Source organism: Melospiza melodia, chromosome 25, assembly GCF_035770615.1.
Source record: "Melospiza melodia melodia isolate bMelMel2 chromosome 25, bMelMel2.pri, whole genome shotgun sequence".
In the NCBI taxonomy this organism is placed as follows: Eukaryota; Metazoa; Chordata; class Aves; order Passeriformes; family Passerellidae; genus Melospiza; species Melospiza melodia.
In genome coordinates this window covers 8,209,883-8,236,386 of record NC_086218.1, presented here as the reverse complement: position 1 = coordinate 8,236,386, position 26,504 = coordinate 8,209,883, and the positions used below count along the sequence as shown (strand labels likewise).

Here is a 26,504-nt window from a genome sequence, read left to right as displayed (position 1 = left end):
AGGCACCCCCAGCCCCTGCCGTGCCCAGCTGTTGCAGGAGAGGAGCAGATGTGAGTGTAGGAGTTTGGGAAGCAGATAATCTGGAGGGAATTGGCTGCTAGAAACCTTATTAAAAGACACCACGGAACATCCAGCTGGTGACCCCAGCTTGGACAGAGCTGCAGGACAGAAGTTCTGACCTCTGAAAGCTGGGAAACCCATGGTGACCGTGGGGCAGGATCACCTGTGTGTCCCTTCCCCAGAAATGAGACACAGGCCCAGCGTGGCAGTGGTTCTCAGTGTCAGAGCTTTATTCCAGAACAGGGAACATCAGCAGGAGGTGGAGATGAGGGGCTGGGGGGCTGATGCAGCCCCCAAGCCCCAGTGGAGAGACATGGAGCTATAGGCTCCTGTGGACAGACTGCACCAGCTCCTCCAGCTGCTCGCCCAGGGCCACCTCATCCCCGTCATTGGTGATCACCCAGTCAAAGGCCACTCCCTGGTCCAGGCCGCACTCAGATTCGGCGTCGTCCACCCCTGGTGGCACAGAGCCCAGGGAGGCCCCAGGGATGGTCAGGATGTGTCTGTCTGCACCCCCACCACAGCCTCACAGCCCAGAGGGGGGAGCCTTGATCCCCAGCCTCCTGCTCCCAAGGAAGGGCAGTGGAGGCAGCAGCCCCAGGTCCGGTGTCACACCAGGCACTCGCTCACCAGTGACAAACACCCAGTTCCTCCTCTTCCTCGTCTCCTCCGTAGCCACCACCCTCACGGTCTGCACCACATCCCCGTAGGCGGCCCGGAACCACTCCACGTCTGAGAGGCGCCGTGTGTCGCTCACCACCTGCACAGGGCTCCATCATCAGCACCTGGCCTGCGCCCCCGGGGAGCCCCTGCACCCCCAGAGCTCACCCACAGCGGCACAGGGCATCAGGGAACCCCCAGAGCTCACCCACAAGGGCTGCAGCACCCCCAGAGCTCGCCCACTCCGGCTGCAGGGTCCCCGTGCCCTCCTGGAGCTCACCCATAATGGCACAGGAGCCCCGGTGCCCTCCTGGTGCTCACCCACACCGGCTGCAAAGCTCACCCACACCGGCACAGAGCCCCCGGTGCCCTCCCGGTGCTCACCCACACCGGCACAGAGCCCCCGGTGCCCTCCTGGTGCTCACCCACACCGGCTGCAGAGCTCACCCACACCGGCACAGAGCTCCCGGTGCCCTCCCGGTGCTCACCCACACCGGCACAGAGCCCCCGGTGCCCTCCCGGTGCTCACCCACACCGGCACAGAGCCCCCGGTGCCCTCCCGGTGCTCACCCACACTGGCACAGAGTCCCCGGTGCCCTCCCGGTGCTCACCCACAATGGCACAGGAGCCCTGGTGCCCTCCCGGTGCTCACTCACACCGGCTGCAGAGCTCACCCACACCGGCACAGAGCCCCCGGTGCCCTCCCGGTGCTCACCCACAATGGCACAGGAGCCCTGGTGCCCTCCCGGTGCTCACCCACACCAGCACAGAGCTCACCCACACCGGCACAGAGCCCCCGGTGCCCTCCCGGTGCTCACCCACAATGGCACAGGAGCCCTGGTGCCCTCCCGGTGCTCACCCACACCAGCACAGAGCTCACCCACACCGGCACAGAGCCCCCGGTGCCCTCCCGGTGCTCACCCACACCGGCTGCAGCGCCCCCTGCACCGCGGCCCGGCAGAAGAAGCCGGGGTCGGCGCTCCGCTTCTCCTCGCCCCAGCGGATCATGTCCTGGCGGAACTTCTCCTTGTAGGCGCTGGCATCCAGGAGGCGCTCAAAGTCCAGCCCGTGCTCCTGCGGGCAAGGAGGGATCAGTGGGCACGGCCTGGGCAAACAGCATGGCATGGCATGGCATGGCATGGCATGGCATGGCATGGCATGGCATGGCATGGCATGGCATGGCACGGCTGCCGTGACACGCCACAGCACAGGGATGGGATGGCACAACACAGCGCAGCTTGGCACGGCGTGGTACAGCGTGACCGTGGGATGGCACAACATGTCCTGACATGGCATGGTGTGGTGCAGCATGGCACAGCATGGCACAGCATCAGATGGCACAGCACGGAGCAGCAGGGAAGGCAGAGAACAGCCAAGCACATGCCCTGGCACAACTCAGTGTGGCACGGCACGGCTCGGTGTGCTACGGTGTGGGCGTGGGATGGCACAGCACGTGGTAGAACACGGCAGTGCCCGGCACAGCTCGGGACGGTGTGGCACTGTGTGGCACGGTGTGAGCATGGCACAGCACAGCACGGCAGTGCCTGGCATAGCTCGGGACGGTGTGGCACAGTGTGAGCATGGCACAGCACAGCACGGCAGTGCCTGGCATAGCTCGGGACGGTGTGGCACAGTGTGAGCATGGCACAGCACAGCACGGCACGGCAGTGCCTGGCATAGCTCGGGACGGTGTGGCACGGTGTGAGCATGGCACAGCACAGCACAGCACGGCAGTGTCCTGGCATAGCTCGGGCATGGTGTGGCACGGTGTGAGCATGGCACAGCACAGCACAGCACGGCAGTGCCTGGCATAGCTCGGGACGGTGTGGCACGGTGTGGGCACGGCACAGCACAGCACGGCAGTGTCCTGGCATAGCTCGGGCATGGTGTGGCACTGTGTGGCACGGTATGAGCATGGCACAGCACAGCACAGCACGGCAGTGTCCTGGCATAGCTCGGGCATGGTGTGGCACGGTGTCAGCATGGAACAGCACAGCACAGCACGGCAGTGCCTGGCATAGCTCGGGACGGTGTGGCACGGTGTGGGCACGGCACAGCACAGCACGGCAGTGTCCTGGCATAGCTCGGGCATGGTGTGGCACTGTGTGGCACAGTACGAGCGTGGGATGGCACAGCACGGCAATGTCCCGGCACAGCTCGGCGGGTGTGACACGGCTCGGTACCTTGGCGTACTGCTCCTTGAGGGGCCCGGAGAGGCGCAGAATGGTGCAGACATCAGGGCCCAGCCTGCGGGAGAGGAGTGAGCGGGACGGGCACTGGCACCGGCTCCACTCGGCCAAGTCCCGGCCTCCCCGTGCTCCGGTACCATCCCCGCCCGCCGCGCCTTCCCCGCCCACACGCCCGGCCCCAGTCCCGCCCGGCCCGGTACCGGTTCCGCAGCTCCTCGGCCACGAAATCCTTCCCCGATTTCCTCTTCCCGCTCAGCAGCAGCACCGAGCGCGGCGCCGCCATCGGCGCCTCCGCCCCGCCCCTGACCACACCCCTGGCCACACCCCCGGCCACGCCCCTGCTGGCCCCGCCCCCGGCATCCCGCCCGTCTCATGGCGCCCCCTGCCGGGCAGAGCCCGCACCGCAGCGAGGCTGCCCCGGGGACACGGCGGGTCCTGCCCCCGGTACCGCGCGCCCGGCACTTCTCTGTCCTCTCTGCCCCCGGTACCGCGCACCCGGCACTTCTCTGTCCTCTCTGCCCCCGGTACCGCGCACCCGGCACCCCTCTGCCCTCCCTGCCCCCGGTACCGCGCACCCCGGCACCCCTCTGCCCTCCCTGCCCCCGGTACGGCGCACCCGGCACCTCTCTGCCCTCCCTGCCCCCGGTACCGCGCGCCCGGCACTTCTCTGTCCTCTCTGCCCCCGGTACCGCGCACCCGGCACTTCTCTGTCCTCTCTGCCCCCGGTACGGCGCACCCGGCACTTCTCTGCCCTCCCTGCCCCCGGTACCCCGCACCCCGGCACCCCTCTGCCCCCTCTGCCCTCCCTGGCCCCGGTACCGCGCACCCCGGCACCATTCTGCCCTCCGTATCCCGCACCCCGGCACCATTCTGCCCTCCGTATCCCGCACCCCGGCACCCCTCATCCCTCTGCCCCCGGTATCCCGCACCCCTCTGCCCCCTGCCCTCCCCTGCCTCCGGTATCCCGCACCCCGGGCACTTCTCTGCCCCTCTGCCCGCAGCGCCCTCACTTCCTCCTCACACCCTTCATTCTCCTCTGATGCTCCCTTTCCTCCTGCTCCTCCCAGCATCTGCATTTCCCCAGCACTCTTCCCCCCACAATCCCTACTCCTCTTCTGCGCCCCGCTTTCTGCCAGCATCTATTTCCCCCAGCAGCCTCTTTTCTCTCCGAGCACCCTTCCTCCTCAACATCCTTATGTCCCCTCTGCACCCCACTTTTTCAACTGTTCCTCACTTACTCCAGCACCCCCCTCTCCTCTTCACTGTTCCTTCTCTAAATAAATTTCCCCCAGTGCCCCCAATACCCATTCTTCTCCCCCAGGAACCCCCTTCCCCTCCAACACACCACATTCCTCTCTGCCTTGCCTTTTCATCAGCACCCCCTCTCCCACAGCAGCCCTTCCTCCTCCCTGCACTCCTTCCTCCCCTCCCACAGCACCTTCCTAGCTCACAGCACTTGAGTCCCCTCTGCTCTCCCCTTACACGCCCTATTCCACCTCTGAACCCCCATTTCTCCAGCCCTCTTCTCTCAGCACCTCCCTTTCCCCCAGCCCCATTCTCCCCACATCTACACAGCTCTGCCCAGCAGTGACTTTATTCAAGGTGGCAGTGCAGCGTCACACAGTGCATTTGGTTAGGGATGTGGCCCTACTTGGCCCTACAGGGTGTGGGGCACCCCTAGATCCCATAAACAGCATGTGGGGAGCCCTTGTGTGGGGGGGCTGGCACACAAATGCCCCCCTGGCTCTACCCACGCGTGCCATGCTGCCTTGGGGCTCTCTGGCTCCACACGTTCCCGGAGGCGCTGCAAGAGAAGGGAAAATGTGATGGGCAGCAGTGGGAGGGAATCCCTGGGGACCCCTGGCACTGCCCACCCCAGCTCACCCCCTGTAGTGCTGCAGCATGAACTCCTCAAAGCCGTCAGCTGCCTTCTTGTCACCCTGCTCCTGCCACGCCACATCCTCCAGCAGATCCTCCACATCATCCACAAAATCCACGAACCGCAGGCGGTCGTGGGCAAAGACGCCGTCAGCCCTGAAGGCGCCATCGAGCTGCGGTGCCAGCCTCCCAAACTGTCTCCCCAAGCCCAGCTGCCCCATGAAGCTCTCCAGCAGTTGCAGGAACTGCACCTTCTGCACCGGCTCCAGGGCAACCCCCAGCACCTCCCGGCCCTCCTTGTGGGCACAGTCAGTCACCCCAGAGCAGCCCTGGGGTGCCCGGTACCGCTTGAGCCAGGGCAGCTCATGGGAATCGTGCCGGGGGTGGCTGTGAGATGGCTTCCCCCAGGCTTTGCCTGCCTTGTGCTCACGGGGGGCTCGGGGCTCCTTCTTGTGGGGCTTGCCCTGCTCTCTCCTCTCCTGCTCGTGGGGAGATCCCCTGGCACCATGCTGCTTGTGCCACTTGCTCTCCTTCTCCACCTTGGATGGCTTCTTCCAGGGTGTGGAGAAGGACCTGTCTGCCTCCAGCACCTGGGCCAGGTGCTGCTCCAGGGCGCTCAGCTCCTCCACGAGCCCCTTGAGATCCCCAGAGCCCCGCACACGGTCCAGGGTGTCCGCCAGCTCCTGCCGCAGCGAGTCCAGGCTGCCGTGCCGCCGTGCCGCGGCTTTGCCGTGCCCTGGCACACCCGTGGCACTTTGCTGCTCTGCCCGTGGCTCCCTGGGGCTGCCAGGGCTCCCCGTGGCCTGCAGGCGCCGCAGCTCAGCCTGGGCCTGGCGCAGCGCCGTCACCTCCCGCTCCAGCGCCGCGCGCAGCCGCGCGTTCTCCGTGGCCAGGCTCTGCTGCTGCGCCCCGGCCGCCGCCGCCTCGCCCTGGCTCTTGTGCAGCAGCGCCTGCAGATCCTCCTTGTGGGCCTGGGGCAGGGGTGGGAGGCTGTGAGAGGTGGCAGCGGGAGAGCGGCACTGGGATGCAGCACAGAGATGTGCTGGGCACCAACCTGTAGCTCTGCCTGCATGAGCCGGATCTCCTGGTTCTCTTTGGCCAGCTTGTCCAGGAGCTGGCTCATGGACTCCATGCTCTGCGTGCCCCCATCGTCGGGCAGAGGGGGCTGCTGCTGCTGGGAGTCCTGGAGGACAGGAAGGTTGGGAGCCCTGGGGGCGCTGGGGACACCCTCTGCCCACACTCAGCCCTGCTCAAGACCCCTCCTTACATTGCTGTCTATGGACAGCAGCGACTCCTGCTCCCCAGCAGCCACGTCCCAGCTCCCCATACTCTCCACAGGGCCTGCAGAGAAGGACACGGGTCTGAATGTCCAGGCTGCTGTGTGATGTCCCCCTGCCCAGGTGGGCTGTCACCTCTACTCACCGTCAGCCACGTCGTAGATACCACCTGGGGAGAGGAGGGGACAATGAGGGGACATCTGGACCCCATCCTGTCCCTTGGGGCCTTGGCCACCGGGACCCCACTTACCAGTGATGATCAGCAGCCCCACAACAACCACGGCCAAGGCCCCCAGCAGGTACGTGCTCATACTGAGCCCGTCATCACCAGTGTGTGGTGTCCCCCGTTGTGGGGCAGGTGTGACAGTGGCGGGCTCAGGACGGGGCTTGTGGCCCGGCCGCCACCGCAGCCCCTCCATGTTGTCGTCACTGCTGGTGCAGGACATGTCCTCTGTTGTTGGCCCTAGAGGGAGATGGGGGAACCTCCAGGGAGGGTCTACACCTAAATACTGCCAGCAGAGATTCCCCCAGGCCAGCCCCCTGTGAGGCCTGACCTGCTGGGGGGGTGTCAGGGCGGGCTTGTGGCTCAGCCTCAGCCTTCAGCTTCTCCTGCTCATCGTCCTCCAACACGCTGGGCTCTGCAGAGCCATCCAGGGCAGGCTCTGCCCGTGCCTTGGAGTCCTCACGTTGCTCTGGCTCCTGCAGACACAGGCACTGGGGTATCCCTGTGTGGGGAGCAGCCCAGCAGTTCCAGCTCAGCCCCAGCCCTCCGGTCTGACTCACCCCCTGCTCGCGGCCCTCAGGGCACAAGCTCTGGCTGGGGATGGTGGTGGCACCATTGGCAGTCACAGCTGGAGAGAGGCAGAGCAAGGTCATGAGACACCAGGAAGATGACACCAGGCTTGCCCCATACCCCTGGTGGCTGCCTGCCTGTGACTGTGTCCTGGGTGCCTTCATCCTCCTCCTCCTCCTCTGGTTCTTCATCGTCAGACCCGTGGGAGGCCGAGTCCTGCTCTGGGCCCACCGTGTCAATGGGCAGACCCTGGGGGAGGGGGTACATAGGGAGACCCCTTTAGCCCTGACCTCCATGTGCCCACTCTGCCTGCAGCCCCAGGTGGGCACTGTGGGGTGTGCCCGGGGGTCTCCAGCTCTGGGGGGCTGCCCCCAAGGCACTGGGTCAGGATGGAGCCCTGGAGATCTCAAGCAGTCGGGGTCTGCTCTGGGGGTTACAAGCCCTCACCTCACTGCCTGCCAGCACCCAGCTGCTCTCTGAATCTCGGGAATCCAATTTCTCCGCCATAGGGACAGTCCAGCGCTACCTGCAAGGGGACAGACGGGCGGACACACAGACAGCGGGACACAACTCAGCTCCCAGGACGGGTTGGATGTGACCAGGAGAGCCACGGTGCCGGTGCCAGCCCATCCCTCCGGCCTGTAGCTAGGAGGCTTTCTGGGAGCCGTCCCGGTGCACCGGCTCTGGGCTGCTCCCCCCCGCCACCAGCTGCCGCTGCGGGGTATTTTTAGCCGGTGATGCGACCCAGCAGGTGGACGGGAGCCTCAGGGCCCGGAGTGGGGGAACCAGCGGCCCCGGTCGGGATCCCACCGCCCCACAGCAAACCGGCAGCACCGGACGGGGGTCTCGAGCAGCCCCCGCCCCTCTCTTCCCCTCCCGGTTCCCCGTCCGGGACTCAGAACCGGCGCGGTAGCGGACAACCCCCTCCTCTCCGCTCCCCACGGCCTCTCCGAGCTGTGCCCGCGCCCTCGGCCCCGTCTCGGCCCCGGTTGGGCCCGGCAGGGGCAGCGCTCCCGCCGCTCCCGGTACCTGCGCCCGCCGCGTCCTGCCGGGAACTTTCCCCGGGGCCGCCGCCGCCGCCCCCGCGCACGTGACAGCGGCGGCCAATCACAGCCCGCGGCGCAGCGTCGCGAGGAGGGGGCGGGGCCAGCGGCCGCTACTGAACACCCGCCCCCCCCCCCCCAACCCGGTACCGGACAGACACCGACACGCGCGTTTCAGAGTTTTATAACGACGGTACAAAAATTTCCATTAACGGTTGGCTAAAACGGACGGAGCTGGGGTTGGGGAGCGGGTACCGGGAGCATCCCGAGCACCGGAGCAGGGGACACCGGGACTGTCCCGTGAATGTGGAAGGGGGCACCAGGAGCGCTGCACATCCCGGGAGATGCCCCCCGCAAGGGTAAAGACCCAAATGGGGGCAGCACTGTGGAGCACCAGGAAGCCGCAGCCCTCAATGAGCCGGTACACTGGGGCCACAGCAAAGGGCTGACACCGGCACGGCCAGCACCGTCCCCGGTCCCCTGGAATGTCCCGGTGCCAGGCAGTGCCCGGTGAGCAGCCACAGCCAGCGCATAGCAGCGGCTCTCTGGCTGGCAGGGAGGGGCGACAGCTACAAAAAACGGGTGTTTGGTCCTAAATCAGTGTGGGGAAAGCTATACATGGCGGCTGAAGGGCGGCTCAGCCGTCGTTGGCGGTCACCAGCTGTCCCATGCCCTCCCGGATGTAGACCGACTGGATCTCCTTCGTCTTGAGGCAGAAATCGCAGGCCCAGACGGCGGAGGCCTCGGTGGTGAGCAGCCCGTAGGCGTTCTCGGTCATGCCCGTGCACTCCCGGTGGAACCACTTCTGGCAGGAGGCCTCGCACAGGATGGCGTCCTGGTCGTCGTTCACCTCGTTGCGGCAGGCCCCGCAGGGGTAGACGAGCCCCGGGGGCGGCTGGTGGCCCGAGGCGCTGCCGGCCTTGCCGGGGGCCGGCAGGGGGAGGCTGTTGCTCTCCGGGGTGCCGGCGCCGCGGCCGCCGCTGTTGGGGGCGAAGCCGGGCTGTGCCCCGTTAACGGTGGCGGGCGAGCCCGAGTGCTGCTCCGGGGCGAAGGTGCTGGCGGGAGGGTTCTTGCCGCCCTCCTCGCTGCTGGCGGGGAAGCCGGGATCTGCCCCCGGGAAGGGACTGGCCGTGGGGGGCAGCGGGGGCATGTTCTGCCCGGGGCGCTGCATGGGCGACTGTCCAAAGAGGTTGCTGGGCTGGCTGAAGCGCTGAGGCACCGCTGGTCCCCCGGGGGGGTTGAGGGCTGGCCCCGGTCCCATTTCCCCCCGCGGGGGCTGCCCCATAGTGGGGGACATCATGGGCCCGAAGCCCCCGACGGGCCCCTGCATGAGCTGCCCCATAGGGGGGCTGAAGTTCTGTCCGAGGGGCTGGCTGAAGGGCTGCCCGCCGAAGCTCAAGCCCCCCGGCTGCACGTAGTTTGGATTCTGGGGGGGCATGCTAAAGGCCGGGCCCATCTGCCCGGGGGCGAACGGCGGCGGCTGCCTCCGCAGGGGCTGGGGACCCCCGCCGTAACCGGGGGGCACCTGCGGCGACATCCCCCCCTGCATGCGGAAACCGCCGAACGGGACCGGGCTGCCCAGGAACGGGGCGGGCGCCGCCCCAACCTTGGGGGCCCCGAAATCATCCTCGAAGGGGTTGGAAGCCACCAGGTGATCCACCATGGGGGTGGGCGGCGGGGCGAACTCCGAGAGGTGCGAGTAGGCAGGGCCCTGCGGGGAGAAGGTGGCGGTCAGGGTTGCTGCGGCTCGTCCCCGGCCCCCGCGCCGCCCCGAGCCCGGCCCTACCTGCGTGTTGGATTTGCGCCGCTTCTTCTCGGGGCTCTTCATCTGCAGCCCTGCGGGGACAAGCGAGGCCGCGTCAGCGGAGCCGGGGAGACCCTCACCCAACCCCGCTCCCGGTTCCGCTCCCGGTCCCCCCTGCGCTCACCTGCCTTGCCCTGCTTCCGGCCGGGCCCGCCGGCGGCAGCGCTGCCCGCGGGGTGCGGGGGCCCCGGCGGGGCCGGCGGGGCCGGGACCGCTCCCTCCAGCTTCTCTGCGTGAGGGGCCGCCATAGCCCTCAGAGCGCGCGCGTCGCCGCCATGGCCCGAGCGGAACCGGAACCCGCGCGGGGCCAATCACAGCGCGCGCGAGGGGCGGAGCGACGTGCGCGAGACGCGTCAATCACCGTAGGCTCCCGCCCCACCCGCCAGCCGGACCAAACCAAATGCAGCGCGATGGGGGGGCTGGGGTGACCAGACGGGACAAACCACGAACGAGGTCTCGGGGGGGGGGAACCACCCGCCCAGCTCACACCGCGACCCCTCCCAGCTCACACCAGGCAGGACCTAGAGAAATACCAACTTTAATACAACCGCCAGTTCCTTTGGTATAGCGGGGCAGGGGCTGCGAGGCTGCGCTTTGGCTTGGGGGAGTTACACTGTGCATGCAGGGGGGTCCTCCCGCCAACCCCCCGGGGCTGCCCGGAGCTGCCCTTGCCCAGCCGGCACGGGCAGGGAGGGAAGGGGACATGGTGGCAACGTGTCCTGGAGCACAAGCATGTCACGGAGGGGGTACAGGGTGCTGGGAGCACGGGGGAGGCTCTGTAACCAGCCCCTGCCCTTGCATAAGAGTGTGGGACCTGCGGGGTCAAGGCACAGAGTTAACACGTAAAGTGATCCGGTACAGTCGAGGGCCTCGTGCTTGGGGGAGCAGAGCCCCCCACGGGCCCCCTCCTTGGCCCAGGGGCCAGAGATAAGGACAGGCTGCCTCTGGCTCAGGGGGGCTCAGCCCTGCCAGTCCTGAGCTCGTGCTGGTGAGCACAAGAACGGGCTGGGTTTTGGTAGGAGCTGAGCTGCTCTGCAAAGGCTGGAACAATTCCCTACCCTGCAGGCACTCACAGCCTGAGCCCCCCATGGCCACCAGCTCCACGTGGTGAAAGGAGAGAGGCCCTGTCCTCAGGCAAGTCCATGCTCAGTCCCGGTGGAGCACCTGGGGAGTCTGAGGGCTCCCTGGGGCACGGAACAGGGCGCAGGCTGCGCGTTGGGGTGCCCTGGGCGCTCACAGCCTCCTCTCCACGGGCTGCTGCAGGCACATCTCACTGCCGGCTGAGATGATGGGCAGGTGATTGTCCATGTGGTAGCTGATGAGGTGGCTGACGCTCTCAAAGCGATGATCTTTTGTCCTCACCTGAGGGGACAGAAAACGGGTGCTCAGGCTGCTGTCAGTGCCCACGCGAGGCCACAGCTACCACCCTGCATGGCACGGGCTGGCCACTGCAGGCTCCAACCCATGCTCTGCCCATCCCCAAAGCCAGTCCAGCAGTGCAGAGCCCCAATGCTCTGGTGGCTCTTGTAACCCCCAGGACACCCCGTGCTGCCCCAATCTCCATCCCCTCCATGGACTCACCACTCCCTCGGGATCCACGAGCAGCAGATGCTTGGGCTGCCCACCCTGCAGGCCAGTCAGCACATACTGGCCCGGGGTGGTGGTGCTCTCCCTCACCAGGAAGTCCCCGTTGACCTTGAGCAGCTTCTCGGCCTCCTTGCGGCTCATTTTGCCGTGGTACCAGGGCTCCCTCCTCAGCTGCTCCTCCATGGAGGCCACAACCTGGGCAGGGGGCAGCCCCACAGGCACAGAGGGGGGCACACGCAGGGCATCTTCAAAGGGCTCTGCAACGACAGAGGAGCTTTGTTGAATGTGCCTCTTGTTGAGGGAGTGACAAAATTATCCTTTGTCCCTTTAAAAAGAAAATAGGCCCAGAAGTTTCTCTTTTTGATTAAAAGGCATCTCATAGGACTTGGAGAACTTCACTTCAAACTTAAGGATAGCTAACTGGACAGGAGCTAAAAAGTCTTGCTTGGGCAATTTACTAGAAAAAGAAGAGAACAAAGAAATTAATTGCTTTTGTGAGGGGCTTTTGTTTTACTAGGGGCAGGAGGGCTTCTTGTACTTGGATTGGTTTTTCTCTGTAAAGAGTTTGTTATTTTGCCTTTTGTTGAAACATTTTGTTTCCAGCACTACCACAGAAGCCATCCTGCTGTTTTTATGCCTTCTAAGGTAGCTGAGCTATCTTGGGTGTGATATAAACCTCCAAGAGCTTATGAGACCTAGCTTGAGGAGACTCCTAATTCAGAGCAGGGGGACCATGACCAATCCCAGAGCCACCTCTACACAGCCCTGGCTGTTGACTCACTCATGTCAAAGAGGTCCCTCTGAGTGCTGCCGTTGGCTGTGGCAGGGGTGCTGGCAGCTGGAGCTTGTCTTGTCTTGTCTATGTTCTGCACGTTGACGTAGGACGGGTCATCAAAGAGGTCTGGGCGCCCAGCTGTGCCTGCTGGAGCTGGGTACTTCTCTCTCCCTGCTAGCAGGAGCACTGTGGTCAGCAGGGTGGGCTTCAGCCCACCTTGGCCCCCCCACATCAGAGCACTGGGGGGTCCATGGGAGAGGATGGAGACACCCATCACATTACCTTGGGCAGGAGTGTGCTGCTTCTGGGGGTCAAACTCCCCACCGGATTGGCCAACAGGCTGCAGGGAGAGGCAGAGATGAGCCCCCATCCCCTTTTCCTGCTCACCCCCCTTCCTGCTCCCCACACCCCAGAGACACCAGGGAGACACAAACAACCTTCAGCAGAGCCCATGGCCCACTCAGGCTCCCTACATCTCCCTTATCAGGTGGTGCCTCCCCAAGAGGACGTGCCCAGAGCCTCACCAGTGTGGCACCCAAGTGATTTGGGGTCTGAGCTGCCCCATCCTGCAGCCGCATGTCCACGACCCCCCCAATGGGAGGCTCCTTGCCAGGGAAGTCGTTGTAGTACTGGTGATCTGGGGCTGGTTCCTCCTCTTCTTCATCCCAGGCAGAGCCATCAAACCCTGCCATCCTGGGGGAGCACAGCACAGATAAGCCAGGGCTGCATCCCCTCTCCAGAACCACCTTCCTCCTAGTCACACCACCCTGCTCTGACCTGTTGCAGACATCTTTTATGAAAAATCCTTTCCTTAGGATTTTTCCTCCTGAGAAGCTGAGAGGCCTCAGGAACAAAATGTAAACAATGATTATCTGCTGCTGTGGAATGCAGCAGGTGCATCTGTGACTGGCCCATCTTGGATGTTTGTAATTAATGGCAAATCACAGCCCAGCTGGCTCGGACAGAGAGCCTGAACCACAACCTTTGTTATCATTTTTTGCTATTCTATTCTTAGCCAGCCTTCTGATGAAACCTTTTCTTCTGTTCTTTTAGTATAGTTTTAATATAATATATATAATAAAATAATAAATCAAGCCTTCTGAAACATGGAGTCAGATCCTTGTCTCTTTCCTGTTCCAAGAGCCCCTGAGAACACTGTCACACTGACCTGTCATGGGGGGTCACCAGCTTTGGAGGGTTCTTCAGGTACTGCTTGAAGCGCAGCTCGAAGGCCTGCCCGATGGTGCTGATCACATCCTGGGCCAAGCCCTCAGGACACTCCAGGATATGGCAGGCTGGGTAGGAAACACAGGGCTGGGATTGTGCAACTCCAGCACCGAGGTTCTCCACCCCTGAGCCTGCCCTGTACACCCCAGAGCTTTTTTAGGGGTCACCCAGCTCCCCCCTACGTTGAGCTGATCCTGACCACCTCCAAAGTGGGGCTCTGGCATCGAGGACCCCTGCAGCACCCTCACCTCTCTGATTGACGGGGTCTTTGGCAACGTAGGCAACGTATTCAGCTGTGTCCTGTGGGTGAGACGGCAGCAGTGAGGCCGGGGCAGCTGGGGAGCACTGGGCAGAGGGCACGGATGGGGGTCCTGCAGGTACTCACCGGGTCTCCCCCTGATGCGAAGGAAATCGACTGCATGTGGTGGTTGGCGATGATCTGCAAGGTGGAGAGCTTGTTGGACACAGCCAGGAATGCCTTGTCACCTACCCAGGGATGGCACATCCTGCTCCTCCCCAGGGCTGACCTGCCATGGGGGCTCAAAATCCTCCAGAGCCCTGGTTATGAGCCACAGACCACCAGGAAAAGGACTGGGACATCACCAGGACTGGGGTCAAAACCAGGAGATCAAGGGGATTTGGGTCTCACAGTCTCCAGGAGAGATCCCACAAAGCACATGGGATATTCCTCCCACCTCTTCAGCCCCAGGGACTGTGGGGAGGTGAGCACTCATCTCACAGCCCATGCAGACATTCCCTGGGGAGGCTGGGGGCACCCCCTGCCCCAGCAAGATCTGAGCTACATGAGGATTCCTGCTTGTCCAAACCAAATCAACCCCTCCCCATTCTCACCTGCTTGCAGTCTGAGGCCATGAGGTTGAGGCTGCTGGTGGAGATGGTCAGGGTGATGGGCATGCCTGCAAACTTCAGGTTGCTCTTGCCCAGGATGGAGTTCAGGGAGCGGCTGCAGGGCTAGGGGCAAATGGTGGCATAGAGAAAGGGCTCCCCAGCAGCAGGAGGACAGGGCACATCCCACTGCTGCCAGCAGAGATGGGCACCCTGTCCTCAGCAGTGGCTCTGCCCCAAGCCTCAGCTGGGAGATCAGAGCCCTGGGCTGAGCAGCACAGCACAGCTCAGTCAGCTGGGCTGGGATCTGGTCCTTGGCTCTGTGCCCAAACCAGCCACAAACACTCCCCCAGCAGCTTCCCAGCCAGGCCTCACCTTCCTCCTCCTCACGGCTCCCTTGGCACCAGGCACAGCCTCACATACCAGCCCAATGGCCTCCCTGCAGGGAATGCAGTGAAATGTCAGCCCCCACAGTGCCTGCCTTGCCCCAAGAGCCCCCCCAAACAAACACAGCACTCGGGACAGTGGGGACACAGGGATCAGCACAGGAGAGACAGGGTGACAAAGTGGAAACTCTCAGGCAAAGTGAGAGTTTCTTTGGGTGGGCAAAGTGCACTGGAATTAGTGTTTGATGGGCTGCAGCAGCCCCTGGCCCCCACTGAAAGGCCCAGACAACTTCCTCACCCCTCCCCAAAATGAGCAGCCCCTGGGGGAGAGGGAGAGCTCACCTGGTCACCTGTGTCCTGGTGTTGAAATCCAGAGCCCTCATGGACTGGAGCACTTCCACACAGCCCATGTACTGTGCAAGAGAGCGAGGTGAGCTTGGCCAGCCATGGAGTTTGTCCCCCAAGCACCCCAGCTCACAGCAGTCACTTCCCCAGGAATCCCACTGCCCTGTCCCCCACCCTTCCCAAAGATCTTGGTGCATCCTCCCACCAGGAGGTCCCCAAATCCCCACAGTGCCCCTTCCCAGTGTCCCCAGCACTCACCCGGACATGGTAGGAGACCCCAGAGCCCATGACTTTGTCATCTGGGTGCAGCCAGCCGCGGGTGGGTTTGTTGACAAAGCTGCCGTGGCGGGTCCACTCATCACCCCCCAGCTGGCCGCCTTCCACCCGCGTCTTCTTCCCACAGCTCAGCTTGTTCATATCCTGGGAACAGACAGTGACAGGTCTCCCTGAGCCGGAGCTGGCACCACCCCCTGGCACTAGTGCTGCCATCCCAGGGGCACCAGGCTCCCCTGGGCTGCTGCTGGCTGCAGAGCCCCGCAAGCTGAGCAAGTTGGCGGGATTGGAGAGCTTCAGGTTGGCCATTTTGGGGAAGAAGGAGCAGAGGGTGGTAGGGCTCTCCTCCAAGTCAGGTGAGAGCTCCACGAGAGGTGCAGCGTGGCTGAGGGAGGAGGACAGGGAATCAGGCAGAGACTGCATGCTTGCAAGGGACTCCACTGGGGAGGGCAGCAGGCCTGGCACGGCCTCCTCCGGAGAGGAGACAGACTCGTTCCTCAGGTGGCTGTATTTGCTCTTTTGCAGGAGATCCATGCTGGAGGCAGGTGAGAAGGGCCACAGGCGCCCTGTCCCTGTGGCAGTAGGGTGGATGCAGCCAGCTGGGCCTCACAGGGGCCCCACAGAGAGTCCAAGAGCCTGCAGCCGCCGGGAAGCTGCCCCCAAGCAGAAGCCTTGGCTGAACTCTGTGCCAGATCCACGCCAGCCCCACATGGCTGGCAGGGAGAGCTGGGCCTGGCACGCCGGGCAGCAGGTCCAGGGGCTGCCTGGCACAGCTGATCAGTCGTGATCAGCAGCAGAAGGATGTGCAGATCCGTTCAGACTGAGAGCAACGCGCCACAGCCGGGAGGAAACGGGGCCGCGGAGCTGCTGGCACAGGGAGGGGAGCTCAGAACGCTCTGGGCTCAGCCTGGAGGTCCTCAAGCAACAAAACCCATTGTCTTCATCCAGCTCCAGCTCCCTCTGCCCTGCTGCTGGGCTCGGCACGGCCACCCTCCTCCTCCTCCCCACAGCTCGCTCCAGCCCCTGCGCCGCTGCCCGCTAAGAGGAAATCAAAAGCATGAATATTTAAAGCCCGGAGATGAGGCAGACACAGAGAGCATCCAAGCCCATCCCAGCCCTGCTCCGAGCACTGTCCAGGAGGGAACGAGGTCCTTGTGTGGCAGCCAGCGCCACCCAACCCACGTGCCGGCGGCGAGCAGCTGCTGTTGGCTTGCCGGGCTCTGCCGGGGGGAGCAGCGGCGATGCTGAGATGACAGCGGCGCTCGCAGCTTCCTGCAATACGGGGGACGTGCAGTCCTTTGACAGCACAGATCTTGCCTGGAGGGCTGCTGGGAGAACAGAGGACGGCCGGGAGCAGGACACAGGTAAGGCAGGGCTCAGCACAAAGCCCCAGCCGCGGCGGGGAGCCCGTGGGAGAGGCCGCAGCGAATCGCTGCTGCTTCCCGCATGCCGGCTGCTCCTGCCGGGAGCGGAGACGGAGGGGCTGCGGCCGATCGGAAGAGCTGTGCTGACTCACGGGCGGCGGGGCAGGCTCTGCCCGCCCGCGCTGGGGCTGGGGCTGGGGCGGCAGCGCAGGAGGGGCTCCCGGCGAGGGGTGGGGACGCCGCGCTTATCTGGAGCAGAAAAATCAAGGTCGCAGGCGGAGCTAGCGGGAGAGGGCGGCAGGAACGCGCCGGGGGGAGGAAAAGTTGGCCCCTTCGGCGTGGGGGAGCTGGGTGAAACTCCCACCTGTGGATCAGGGGGCTCAGGGGCAGCTCTCCCCTGCTGTCACACCCTCGGCGCACTTGCACGCAGCAGGAACTTGGGCCAGCCCGACTGCGCTGCCCTCCGCAGCCCCGGCCCCACTGAGGGATGAGCGTTCCCCCCATCCCCTCTAGGATGGGGCAAGGAGTTCAGACAGAACCCAGGATCACAAGCCAGATCCTTACGAACCACCAGGTGCTCTGTCCACAAACCAAAACTGGGTAAACTCAGGCCAAGGAAAAGGCTCTCCCTGCTCGGAGCCTTCCCCCAGCACTGCTTGGCACCGGCAGCTGCCTGCCCCACTCCACAAAGCCTGGCACACTGCCATGGGGACAGGGACAGCCACCACAGGGCTGGAAACTGCCCCATGTGATTCGAGGGGCTGTGGCACCATGTGAGCGTGTAACTGAAGCATCTCTTTGGCCAAGCCCACCCACCTCAGCCACCTGGTCCTACAGGCACAGAGAGCCTAGCACACTGCCATGGGGACAGGGAAAGCCACCACAGGGCTGGAAATTGCCACCTCCATGATGGGAGGGCCTGTAGCACACATGAGTGGGGCCATCACTGAAGCATCTCCTTGGCCATGTCTCCCAGCTCAGCCACCTGGTTCCACAGGCACAGAAAGCCTGACACACTGCCATGGGGTCAGGGAAAGCCACCACAGGGCTGGAAATTGCCACTTCTGTGATGTGAGAGGCTGTGGCACACACGAGTGGGGCCATCACTGAAGCAGCTCCTTGGCCATGTCCCCCAGCTCAGCCACCTGGTCCCACAGGCACAGAGAGCCTGGCACACTGCCATGGGGTCAGGGAAAGCCACAAGAGGGCTGGAAATTGCCACCTCTATGATGTGAGGGGCTGTGGCACACACGAGTGGGGCCATCACTGAAGCATCTCCTTGGCCAAGCCCCCCAGCTCAGCCACGGTGGTCCCACAGGCACAGAAAGCCTGGCACACTGCCATGGGGTCAGGGACAGCCACCACAGGGCTGGAAATTGCCACCTCTATGATGTGAGGGCCTGTAGCACACACGAGTGGGGCCGTCACTGAAGCAGCTCCTTGGCCATGCCCCCCAGCTCAGCCACCTGGTCCCACAGGCACAGGGAGCCCGTGCTGGCTGTTCCACACTGCCTGTCCCCTCCGGGGGCCCCTGGCTGCTCAGTCAGAGCTGTGACCTTCCTGTGGCCGCAGCAGCACTCCTCTAAAGAAAAGCAGGAAGCCCGGAGGCAGGAAGCTGCTGGCCCGGTGAGGGGCCAGTGCAGCCCTGCTGCCAGGGGAGCCACAGAGCACTGGGGTTTGCCCACGATGGACAGAATGGTTGATGTGGGCCTGGGCTTGCCTGGCACGGCAGCTCTGTGAGCCCTGATGCTTCCCCAGGATGAGAGCAGGAGGGAATTGCAAGGGGGCAGGAGGGTCTCCTTGGCCCCTTTGCCATCACCTCCGGGCAGCAAAGGGCTCATGAGCCTCCCAGCTGAAGCTCCTGCTCAGACACCTTGTTGCAGCCATCTTTTATGAAAAATCCTTAGGATTTTTCCTCCTGAGAAGCTGAGAGGCCTCAGGAACAAAATGTAAACAATGGTTATCTGCTGCTGTGGAATGCAACAGGTAGATCTTTGATTAGCCCATCTTAAATTGTAATTAATGGCCATTCACAGCCCAGCTGGTTTGCACAGAGCTGAGCCACAAACCTTTGTTATCATTTTCTTTCCTATTCTATTCTTAGCCAGCCTTCTGATGAAACCTTTTCTTCTATTCTTTTAGTATAGTTTTAAGGTAATATATATAATAAAATAACAAATCAAGCCTTCTGAAACATGGAGTCAGATCCTTGTCTCTTCCCCAATCCAAAAACCCCTGTGAACACGGTCACAGGCACATCTCTGCTTTTATTAGCTACAGTAACTCCTGATTTTGTCAGAACCTTCGAAGCCAGTCTGTAACAGCCTATTACAAGATGCACAGCAGCTCTTGGACACCAGAGGTGCTGCCATCACAGCCCCCCAGCCCCATCAGAGCTGTGTTACATCAGAGCTGCCCCTCAGCGGGCTCTGAGTGCACAAGGCAAACCTGGAGATGTGCAAAGGCACCGAACAGCAGCCCTGCCTCAACAGGCAGTCCCAAAGCCCATCCCCATGCTGCAGCCCTGCCCCTTGCCAGGCAGATGCCACGAGCTCCTGCCCCCAAGGAGCTCTGGGGACGTGTCCTGCTCCATGTGCCCTGCCACCACAGAAAGATCTGGATCATGAGGAACAGAGGGATGTGGACCACTTTCAGGCACCTGAGACTGGGAATTCACACAGCAGCTGGGGCAAGGAAGAGAAGCAAAGTGGGGATGCTCAGGGCTATGCTACCAACATCCTCCCTGGGAAAAAAACTGGGAGCCGAGTCAGAGGCCTGGAACACAGCAGTGGTTTGGCAAGAAATCACAGCAAGGTGCAGGCGGCCACACATACAAACCTCACACTGGGCAGGAGACGCCCTCTGTCCAATGCTGAACCTCTGAGGCAGGGGGGAAGCAAAGGAAAACACTCAAATCCAGCCAACAGCTGATTTTTTCCCCCACTCATCACAGCAGCACCGAACAACATTTACTCTCCTTCACTCTGAAGAAGGGGGTTAGGAGATCCCAGTGCAGACGTGGGGAAGAGGCTGGAGACCTCCCAGAAGGCAGAGGAGGCAGGCAGGATCCACCACCGAAGCCACTGAGCCCTCCACCGAGGTCCTTACCACATACTCCATCGGCGGCGGAGGGCAGGGCGGGCCCCGGGCGGGGAGCAGACACAGAGCCCCTCTCGTCTGGCACTCCAACCTGTGGTTCAGGGACAAACAGGGAGTTAGGCAGCCCTGTCCCAGCCTGCTGAGGTGGCCACGGTGCCAAGAGGCAGACCCTGCTCCTCCATGCTGTCCACAGGTGGTTGGGGTTGTGGTTGCCGTGCCACGCTGCCGGCACAAAGAGTAGGAGAAACCTGGAAGTTGCCTTCTTGCCATTGGGAAGAAGATGGAGATGGGATGTGCTGGGACAGGAGCACCAGGCTGAGCCTGGCACTGCTTGGTTCAGATGGTACTGGGGGCCTAGAGTCACTCTGTGACCCTGTCTAGCCCAAAAACCAGTACAGGAAAGCCACACACAAGGAGGAAGAACAAAGGCAACCAGGGGGGCAGAGCTGCCCCCTCCTGCACCCCATTCAGCTGCCACCCTGATGCAAAACTATACACAGAGCCCCCAGGGCTGTGTCCCTTCCTCCCAGGGGACCAGTGAAGACAAAAGTCATGGAAGGAGTCTACAAGGGGTGAGCTGGCAGAGGCAGGAAGCTCTGTGAGGGGAAAACAAGGCAAGGAAAGCTCTTTTCCCACTCCTCTCACCGCCACTGCCCAGCCGAGGCTGGTGGAGCAGGGCAGGGCAGCAGCCATGATTTACTGCTGGCAGCACTTGTACCTTTATCTGCCCGTGCCAGCTGTCACCAGCAGCTCGGAAAGCAGTGAGATAAGAAGGGCTGTCCTTGGCCATGGCTGTGCAGATTGACCCCTGCAGCACCACACCATTGCCAAGCAGAGGTGGTGACCAGGACACCGAGGCTGGTGGCAGGGAAGGAGCACCTGGACCCAGAGCCAGGGGGCTCAGCCTTACCAAAGGCCATCTGTGTCCCTCCCGAGGACGGAACACTGCTTTGCACAGCTCCAGAGGGGATTCCCCCCACCAAAGGACAGTGGGTGGATCCTCAAGCCCTGCTTGGCTGAGAGGAGATGGCATCTCCAGCCCCTCTGGCACAGGCTGGCAAGCATGGAAAAGAAATGCCCTTTGCCCACAGACTTCTGCAGCGCCAACGTGGCAAGCAGGGCCCAGGTCAGCTCTCCTTGGAAGCCGTGTCCGTGGTCTACACTCTGCGTGGGTGACCCCATCTAAGAGATTCAAGGGGAGAAGCAAGAACAGATGGGAGAGCAGACACACACATCTCCAAGGGGGAGCAGCTCCTCAGCAGCTGGGTACGCTCCAGGCGCTCGCTGCTGCCTTACTCTGAGGCACAGAGGGCGGGAGGGCAGCGCCCAGCACGGCAAGAACGAGGAACCCTCCAGCCCCAGCCGGGCCCCGTCCCTGCCGGAGGTCGTGCCAGGCTCGGGGTTGTCCCCAGACCGTGCGGCGCCTCCACAGCCGGTGTCCTTCCCGCACCGAGGCACAGGCAGCAGCCGCCACACCGGGTGGGTCACCCCCGGTCTCAGCACGGCGCGGCACCGGCTCCTCCGCCCCCCGGTCCGGGCCTGCCCCACACCGGGCGAACGAGGCAGCTGCGAAGGGCGGCTCGGCCCTCACAGCACGGGCAGCGGCGGCGGCGGTAGAACCCCCCAGAACTCGTTCCGCGGAAAGCGGCGGCGGCGAAGCGGCGGCGAGCGGTGCGGCCTCAGTCCGGCGACACAGCGGCCGCGGGGGGGGGGCACGGCGGGGCCTGGCCCAGAGTCCCGGGCCTTTAACGCGGGTTCCCCCCACCCCTTCCTCCGTCCGCGCTCCCTCACCGCCCCGGCCGGCGCGCGCTCACCGGGCACCATCGGTCACGCGCGGGCCTCGCTCTCCGCCGCTCCCCCCCCCCCCCCCTCCCGCCGCCCTCACCGCCACTCACTTCCGGCCCGCGCCCCTCCGGCATGGGCCCCGCCGCGCCCGCGCCACGTGACCCCCACGACAGCCAATCACCGGCCGCACCCGGCCCGCGGGAAGCGGCGCGGCGGCCCCGCCGCCTCGCGCGCGTGCTGGCCAATGGGCGGCCGTTTCGCCCCGCCCCCGGCGCGGCGCTGGCCAATGGGAGCGCGAGGCGGCGGTGTTTGAAAGCGCCGCGGGGGGGCGGGGGGCGCCAACGGCCGCCGAGGGAGGGCACGGTGGGCCTGTCCCGTCATGGCGCACAAACAGATCTACTACTCGGACAAGTACGACGATGAGGAGTTTGAGTACCGGTAAGGAGCGGGGAAGCGGTGCCGGTAACACCCGCTTGATAAGGATGCGGGGGTCTCGGTTAAGGTTTGCTGCGGTGAGGGAGGGAAATGCTTCGGTAGTGTAGGATTAACGGCTCGCGAGTGGGAGGGGAGCGGGGGGTGAGTCGCTGGTGAGGCAAGAGGGGAATTATCCTGGTAACTCAGGGGGTCCCCGTGAGGGCTCTGTATGGGGTCACGGCGCTGGTGCCGGTAACAGTTCTCCGGTAGAGAATGAGGAGGTGTTGGGGGTGCCCCGGTGTTGACTGAGAGGTGCGGGGCTGCAGGCACGTGATGCTGCCCAAGGACATCGCCAAGCTGGTGCCCAAGACCCACCTGCTGTCGGAGTCGGAGTGGCGGAACCTGGGCGTGCAGCAGAGCCAGGGCTGGGTGCACTACATGATCCACGAGCCAGGTGAGCCCCGCGGGGGAGCGGGTGGCGCCCAGGCGGCCCGGCCTGACCCCCTCTTTTGCCCCGCAGAGCCTCACATCCTGCTCTTCCGACGGCCATTGCCCAAGAAGCCAGAAAAGTGAGTGGCCCCTGGTCTGCCGAAGCTCTCAGTCCTTCCACTCTGAGGAAACACCTTTCTCCTCCTTCTTCTCGGCATTTCTCCGGGGCTTCACCCCCTGACCCTCGACGCTGCCTGAGCGTCTTTTTGTCGGCTCGGTCCCGGTTCCGAGGGCCCTTCCCGTTGCGATGCCTCTAAAGCTTCAATAAAGTGATGTTTGGGAGCTGTCTGTCTGCAGTACCGGGGGCAGCTGGGCTGGAGGGCGAAGGGGTCCGGTCCCGTGGAGTTGGTCCCGCGGGGGTTCCCGAGGAGGCTGCCCGGGATCTGGGGGAGCCTCCCGGGCTCACCGGAGAGGGCACGGCGTGGATGGAGCTACACCGATACCCCCCTCTCCCGGGCCCTGCCATGGTTCCGTCCCCGCAGGTCCCGCCTCTCTGCCAATGAGATCTGGCGGGGCCGTGTGACTGACGTGCGGGCCGACCTATGAGCGTGCGGGGCGGTGTCGCGGTGTGCGAAGGTGCCCGGGCGGCTCCATGTGGGGGGTGCTGCGCGCTGCGGGGAGGGTGCGCGGGCCTTTGCGCGCTGCCGCCTGCCGCCTCATGGCCGCTTCGAGCCCGGCAGCAGCGGTGACCCAGGGATCCGCCAGCACCGCCGGCATCATCATCATCGGCGATGAGATTCTCAAGGTGCGGCCGGGGACGGGCCTGGGCTGCGGGCATGGGGCGGGCTGGGGTGTGGGGTTGCGGCGCTCCGCTGTCACGGGCGTCTGCGGTCCCCTCAGGGCTACACGCAGGACACGAACTCCTCCTTCATGTGCCGGCGCCTGCGGGCTCTTGGCGTGAGCGTCGCCCGCATCTCCGTGGTGCCCGATGATGTGGAGGCCATCGCCAGCGAGGTGGCCGCCTTTGCTGCTCGCTTCACCTACGTGCTGACCTCGGGCGGCATCGGCCCCACGCACGACGATGTGACCTTCGAGGCCGTGGCTAAAGCCTTTGGGGAGAGGGTCGTCCTCCATCCCGAGCTGGTGGCGCTGGTGCACAAGTTCTTCGGCAAGACGGAGGAGCAGTGCCCTGAGATGAAGCTGGCTCGCATCCCCGAGTCCTCCCGCCTCAACTACGGCACGGACGGGCACACGGGCAGCGCCTTCAAGTACCCGCTGGTCAGTGTGCGCAATGTGTACATCTTCCCCGGCATCCCGGCGCTGATGGAGCGGGCCCTGGATGGCCTCGCTCACCTCTTCCGCAGCAAGCAGACCCATTTCCACTCCCGCACCGTCTACGTGGCGTCTGATGAGATGCTCATCACGCCGGTGCTGGACAGGGCTGATGCCGCCTTCCGGGGCCGTGTCAGCTTGGGCTCGTACCCAGACTGGACCAGCAATTACTACCGTGTGAAGCTGACCCTGGACTCAGAGTCAGAGCAGGACCTGGAGGAAGCGTATGGCTTCTTGATGAGGGAGCTGCCAGCGGGTGTTGCCGTGCCGTTGGTGACAGACTGTGTCTCTCCAGCAGCTGTGGAGGTTTATGGCCTGGCTGAGTCAGGTACTGGGAAGAGGTGCTGCAGCACAGCTCTGTGCTTCTCCTGTGCAGCCTAGCAGGGCCGGGGCAGTGGGAACGCCAGCCTGGCAGCAAAGTTTGCCTGTTGTGTGCTGGGAGACTTGAGGCATGCTGCAGCTGCAGTGGGCTTCATCCCATACAGGTGGGAATGGGACCTGTAACTCAGAGCTGGTGGTGGCAGGCTCTGAGAGCACAGTGTGCAGCAGTAGCTGCAGTGCCACAGTTCCTCAGTGCCCTCATGATCCCTGTCACATTGTGGCCCAGGTCCCTGGGCTGAACAAGCTCTTGGCTGTGGTTCCAGAGGGTGAAGTGCCCTGGGGCCGTGCTAAGGGAACATGAGCTGGGCAGGCACCAACTGTCCTGTCCTGGCAGGCTCGGCCCTGGGGCAGAAGGTGGCAGCAGCCCTGAGAACCATCGAGGAGGCTTTGGACCAGTACAGCCTGGTCCAGCTCTGCGTGGGCTTCAACGGGGGCAAGGACTGCACAGCCCTGCTGCACCTCGTCCATGCTGCAGTGCAGAGGTACCCACGCATGGGGCTCCAGGCTGGGGCAAGGCCCAGGGGTCCTGCAGACCCTGGCCAGGGCTCTGGGGCTCTTGCTTGCTCCACCCTGGGGGATGAGCAGATTCCTGGGCTCTAGCTGGTCGGATCTGGACGCCGCCTTGCCTCCAGTTGCCATGGGTCAGAGTCCAGCTGCGCTGGGTCTCTCTGCAGGCGGTTCCCAGCAAGGAAGGAGAAGCTGCAGGTGCTCTACATCCGCATTGTGTCCCCATTCCCTGAAATGGAGCAGTTCATTCAGGCAACAGTGCAGAGGTAGGAGGTGCAGCGGGGTGGGCAGCTGCCCGGGGGCTGTGCAGTGCAGCCTGCAGCCAGCTGCCCACCCTGCCCGTGCAGGTACGGGGTGCAGCTCTGCACTGTGGAGGGCTCCATCCGGGAGGCCCTGGTCCAGCTGAAGGAGCAGCAGCCCCAGCTGGAGGCTGTCCTGATGGGAACGCGGCGCACGGACCCCTACTCACGCACCCTGACCCCCATGTGTGCCACAGACCCCGACTGGCCCCCTTACATGCGGGTGAACCCCTTGCTGGTACGTGGCCTGTGAGCCCACCCTGCTGTGGGGCTGGAGCTGTCGCCACAGGGCCTGCCAGGGGGATCTGATGGGGCTGGGAACCAGCAGTGATCCACCCCCATCCTGGACGGCTTCTCTCACAATTCTCACTCCCCCAGAGTATTTGCTGCCGCTCTGTGCAGCTGTGGGTGCCCCTTGCTGCAGTGATGCTGCTGGGTGCTGTTGGGCAGGGCTCGTTCTTGCCTGCTGGGGGGGTTGCCCTGTGTTTGGGGAGGTGCTGGGAGGGCTGGTGGTGCTCTCATGACCACCTGGCTCTCCCAGGTGCTCTCTAGGAAGGTCTGGTTTGCTACCCTGGGATTCAAGGGAGCAGCATTTTGCCTCTGCCTCAATCCCTGCCCAATTCTGCCTGCAGGACTGGACCTACCGGGACATCTGGGAGTTCCTGCGCAAGCTCTTTGTCCCTTACTGTATCCTCTATGACAGGGGGTGAGTGCCCAGTGCTGCCCTTCTCACGTGCACAGCCAGTGGCCCTGGCTGCAGTCCTGCAGCTGCTTCTTCCCTCCACAGCTACACATCCCTGGGGAGCATGACCAACACAAAGAAGAACCCGGCCCTACGCTGCACCGATGCTCAGGGCCGGGAGAGCTACAGGCCTGCCTACGAGCTGGAAAACGAGGAAGAGGAGCGCACCTCCCGCCAGTGAAGGCCACGTTCTGGGAGCCTCCTCCCCTGGAATGCTGCTGAGAGTGACACTGAATAAAGCTGCTGCCTGTCAGCACTAAATAAACCTGCTGCAGTCTGCACTGCGCTGGCACGTGGTCTTGTTGAGCCCTGAGGGCTCCATGGGGCAGGAGCGGGAGGAACAAAAGGGTCCCCAGGTTGTGCCCTGTCCCTGCACCCACTATTGTGGGAGTTTTGGAAATGCAGAGAACGTAGCAGGTTCCAGTGCTTGCCAGGGCCCCACACATCAGCGCTGCTGCCTCTCCCACTGTGTCAGATCCTGCTGGTTCCTCACGGGCCATGCGCCTCCTCTGGAGCATGGCAGCCTGTCTGCAGGGTGCCCCCCAGCAGGTGGCACGGGTACAGGCCCTGGCACTGCCAGCACCCACTGCCACCTCCCTGGGGCTGCGCCTGGGCTCCTGGTTGCTGCGGCTTCTGTGGAAATGCTTCTACTTCCTTCTCTGCAGCTGGTGCATCCGTGAGATGCTGGACTAGGGAAGGAGTGTCCCAGGACCCCGTCAGCCCCTGCCTGCCCTGGTGCTGTGGGTGAGTGACCTGCCTGCAGCTTGACTTGGCATGGTGCTTGGAATGTCACAGGGGCCTGGCTGTGGTGTTTTGGGGGTGACAGAAACCAGCCATGGTGCTTGGAAGGTGACAGGGGCCTGGCTGTGGCGTTTGGGGGTGACAGAAACCAGCCATGGTGCTTGGAAGGTGACAGGGGCCTGGCTGTGGTGTTTTGGGGGTGACAGAAACCAGCCATGGTGCTCCTGGAGTGAGAAGGGCCTGGCTGTGGTGTCTGAGGGGAGGCAGC

The 26,504-nt window shown here is 63.9% G+C and overlaps 6 protein-coding genes across 14 annotated transcripts; 2 read left to right on the top strand and 4 right to left on the bottom strand.

Annotated features, from left to right (window-relative positions):
* Positions 1 to 268: 268 nt before the first annotated feature.
* PMVK (phosphomevalonate kinase) lies at positions 269 to 3,778 on the bottom strand. The gene is made up of 6 exons (XM_063176163.1): positions 3,768 to 3,778; positions 3,110 to 3,211; positions 2,904 to 2,967; positions 1,642 to 1,794; positions 691 to 820; positions 269 to 516 (listed from the first exon to the last, which is right to left on the bottom strand). Exons 1-6 carry the CDS (start codon positions 3,776 to 3,778, stop codon positions 380 to 382), a joined length of 597 nt encoding a protein of 198 aa, XP_063032233.1. The 3' UTR covers positions 269 to 379.
* Positions 3,779 to 4,487: 709 nt separating this feature from the next.
* On the bottom strand, positions 4,488 to 7,947 carry PBXIP1 (PBX homeobox interacting protein 1). Of its 2 annotated transcripts, XM_063176408.1 has the most exons (11): positions 7,887 to 7,947; positions 7,305 to 7,383; positions 6,995 to 7,106; positions 6,848 to 6,915; positions 6,619 to 6,778; positions 6,315 to 6,527; positions 6,210 to 6,233; positions 6,055 to 6,128; positions 5,842 to 5,970; positions 4,794 to 5,758; positions 4,488 to 4,713 (listed from the first exon to the last, which is right to left on the bottom strand). In XM_063176408.1, the coding sequence occupies exons 2-11, from the start codon at positions 7,362 to 7,364 to the stop codon at positions 4,656 to 4,658; spliced, it is 1,863 nt and encodes a 620-aa protein (XP_063032478.1). In that variant the 5' UTR covers positions 7,365 to 7,383; positions 7,887 to 7,947; the 3' UTR covers positions 4,488 to 4,655. The 2 variants fall into 2 exon arrangements, with proteins under 2 accessions (XP_063032478.1, XP_063032479.1); XM_063176409.1 differs by lacking the exon at positions 7,887 to 7,947 and having other exon boundaries at positions 6,619 to 6,763; positions 7,305 to 7,709.
* A 121-nt stretch (positions 7,948 to 8,068) lies between these two features.
* Positions 8,069 to 9,891, bottom strand: PYGO2 (pygopus family PHD finger 2). Its single transcript, XM_063176222.1, has 3 exons — positions 9,829 to 9,891; positions 9,687 to 9,736; positions 8,069 to 9,611 (listed from the first exon to the last, which is right to left on the bottom strand). The coding sequence occupies exons 2-3, from the start codon at positions 9,726 to 9,728 to the stop codon at positions 8,538 to 8,540; spliced, it is 1,116 nt and encodes a 371-aa protein (XP_063032292.1). The 5' UTR covers positions 9,729 to 9,736; positions 9,829 to 9,891; the 3' UTR covers positions 8,069 to 8,537.
* Positions 9,892 to 10,226: 335 nt separating this feature from the next.
* SHC1 (SHC adaptor protein 1) lies at positions 10,227 to 21,542 on the bottom strand. 8 transcript variants are annotated; one of them, XM_063176663.1, is made up of 13 exons: positions 21,502 to 21,542; positions 15,129 to 15,290; positions 14,868 to 14,938; positions 14,515 to 14,578; positions 14,146 to 14,265; positions 13,679 to 13,732; positions 13,542 to 13,593; positions 13,235 to 13,361; positions 12,591 to 12,759; positions 12,349 to 12,406; positions 12,073 to 12,240; positions 11,286 to 11,548; positions 10,227 to 11,066 (listed from the first exon to the last, which is right to left on the bottom strand). In XM_063176663.1, exons 1-13 carry the CDS (start codon positions 21,523 to 21,525, stop codon positions 10,938 to 10,940), a joined length of 1,461 nt encoding a protein of 486 aa, XP_063032733.1. In that variant the 5' UTR covers positions 21,526 to 21,542; the 3' UTR covers positions 10,227 to 10,937. The 8 variants fall into 8 exon arrangements, with proteins under 8 accessions (XP_063032733.1, XP_063032736.1, XP_063032734.1 ...); XM_063176666.1 differs by having other exon boundaries at positions 21,492 to 21,507; XM_063176664.1 differs by lacking the exon at positions 21,502 to 21,542 and adding an exon at positions 21,421 to 21,466.
* A 178-nt stretch (positions 21,543 to 21,720) lies between these two features.
* On the top strand, positions 21,721 to 22,576 carry CKS1B (CDC28 protein kinase regulatory subunit 1B). The gene is made up of 3 exons (XM_063176208.1): positions 21,721 to 21,829; positions 22,132 to 22,259; positions 22,326 to 22,576. Exons 1-3 carry the CDS (start codon positions 21,771 to 21,773, stop codon positions 22,376 to 22,378), a joined length of 240 nt encoding a protein of 79 aa, XP_063032278.1. The 5' UTR covers positions 21,721 to 21,770; the 3' UTR covers positions 22,379 to 22,576.
* Positions 22,577 to 22,881: 305 nt separating this feature from the next.
* On the top strand, positions 22,882 to 25,776 carry FLAD1 (flavin adenine dinucleotide synthetase 1). The gene is made up of 7 exons (XM_063176244.1): positions 22,882 to 23,039; positions 23,135 to 23,894; positions 24,282 to 24,429; positions 24,622 to 24,720; positions 24,802 to 24,991; positions 25,386 to 25,459; positions 25,541 to 25,776. Exons 1-7 carry the CDS (start codon positions 22,887 to 22,889, stop codon positions 25,674 to 25,676), a joined length of 1,560 nt encoding a protein of 519 aa, XP_063032314.1. The 5' UTR covers positions 22,882 to 22,886; the 3' UTR covers positions 25,677 to 25,776.
* The last annotated feature ends 728 nt before the right edge of the window (positions 25,777 to 26,504 follow it).